The sequence below is a fragment of the Eptesicus fuscus genome, chromosome 1, assembly GCF_027574615.1.
Source record: "Eptesicus fuscus isolate TK198812 chromosome 1, DD_ASM_mEF_20220401, whole genome shotgun sequence".
Taxonomy (NCBI): domain Eukaryota; kingdom Metazoa; phylum Chordata; class Mammalia; order Chiroptera; family Vespertilionidae; genus Eptesicus; species Eptesicus fuscus.
In genome coordinates this window covers 64,554,610-64,556,554 of record NC_072473.1, presented here as the reverse complement: position 1 = coordinate 64,556,554, position 1,945 = coordinate 64,554,610, and the positions used below count along the sequence as shown (strand labels likewise).

The 1,945-nt window shown below is 36.5% G+C and overlaps 1 protein-coding gene across 1 annotated transcript; it reads left to right on the top strand.

The window, feature by feature from the left end:
- Positions 1-491: 491 nt before the first annotated feature.
- LOC103296777 (60S acidic ribosomal protein P1-like) lies at positions 492-865 on the top strand. Its single transcript, XM_054716731.1, has one exon. The coding sequence runs from the start codon at positions 492-494 to the stop codon at positions 834-836; it is 345 nt and encodes a 114-aa protein (XP_054572706.1). The 3' UTR covers positions 837-865.
- The last annotated feature ends 1,080 nt before the right edge of the window (positions 866-1,945 follow it).

Sequence of the window (1,945 nt, the reverse complement as noted above, 5' to 3'; positions counted from 1 at the left end):
CTTTATTACGCGTGGGCTCAGAGCAGAATATTTTCGTCAAATTCTGAACAAAAACATGGAGGAAGCTTTCTCTATTTATATGCTTCCAGTTCTTTGTCTCCCAAATATGGTTTTTCCAGACCTTCTTCAGACTTTACAAAGAGTTTTGTGTAAGTTTATTTTTTCAGACAGCTTGTAACCTTGAGTATATATCATATCTAATAAATACCTGGCATGAGAGTATGGGAATATTATCAGTATTAGCTTCTTATGTTAGATGGCTAGCTTGTAAGGTCAGACAGCTAAGTTTTTATATTTTTCTATTATTTAAAGTAAAAAAACAAAGTCATATTACAGAATAAGAGACTGTCTAAAAATGACAGTTTATAATGACAGAGTTTACAGAACAAGGGACTATCTAACAATAGCAGAGAAGTTCAAACAGCAGTTTTTATACAAGATGGAGGTTACTATGCTTCACTGGCAGCACAAACCCATCACTCTCCCTCACCATGGCCTCAGTCTCAGAGCTCGCCTGCATCTACTCGGCTCTTATCCTACGAGAGGATGAAGTGACGGTGACAGAGGATAAGATCAATGCCCTCATTAAAGCAGCTGGTGTAAATGCTGAACCTTTCTGGCCAGGCTTGTTTGCAAAGGCTCTGGCCAATGTCAACATTTGGAGTCTCATCTGCAATGCAGGGGCTGGTGGACCTGCCCCTGCAGCTAGTTCTGCACCAGTAGGAGGTACTGACCCCTCCACAGCTGCTGCCCCAGCTGAGGAGAAGAAAGTGGAAGCAAAGAAAGAAGAATCTGAGAAGTCTGATGATGACATGGCCTTTGGTCTTTTTGACTAAACTAGCTCTTTTGTAATACATTCAATAAAAGTTGACCTCTGTTACAAAAAAAAAAAAAAAAAGAATGTAAGGCTGAAGCAAAAATCCAAAAACAACATATTTGAGTGTAATATATGTTGCATGAACAGACTTTACTACCAACAAAATGCTAAAAGCACTTGCATGTAAAAAATAGAATGTCAAAGGACCAAAATTTTACAAAAATTTGACATAATAGAGTAGTTACTTTGCCCGAGTTCTTGTTCTCTTTATCACCATTTTCTCATGAAATGTCTTCCTTGTAGTGGAGAAACAGTGTTTTAATGAGATAGTCATGAGAACTTTTATAATTTAAACAAAAGATTGAGCTCTATTTCATCAGATTGATATAAACCAAAAGCTCTTTAAAATGAAAAAGTAAAGGGAAAAGATTTCTCAGAATAAAAATAATTTAGAAATAAGTGCAATATCAAAATGGATAAAAGGGGCAGAATTGCTTAAATGTCAGTTAGGATGAAAAGTGAAAGGAGGAAGACAGTGAAACTAAGTCATCCACATATGAAGCAAATGAAAGGAATATGTATTCACAATGTGCATTGATGCCCAGATAGTTCAAGTTGTGTCAGCAATTCCCCGAATATCGTGATTTTCAATGGGTTTTAGAACATAAGTATAATGCATAGACTCTGTCTGCACAAAGGGAATGTTTATAGTTTGCTCACAATTTAGGAAAAAATAATCAATTTGGTCCCTTGGGCTCTTTAAACTACAGTTTCTACAGAAGCTGTAGTATATTTTATATATTGTTTTTCCCACTTGTTAAAAGACACACACAAAACATGATAAGGTCATTTGTGAAAAACCCACAGATAACATTGTAATCACTTCTGAAAGCCTGAAAGCTTTCCCCTGAAGATCAGGAACAAGACATGGGTCCCCATGCTTGCACCACTGCTATGCAGCGTGGGATTGGAAGTCCTACCTAAAGCGATTAGGCAATGAAAAGAAACAAAAGGGTCCAAAATTGGAAAAGAAGTAAAAACTATTTCTATGAGCCGGTAACATAATCTTATGTTTAGAAAATCCCAAGGACTCTACAAGAAGAAAATCCAACCCACATTTATTATGCT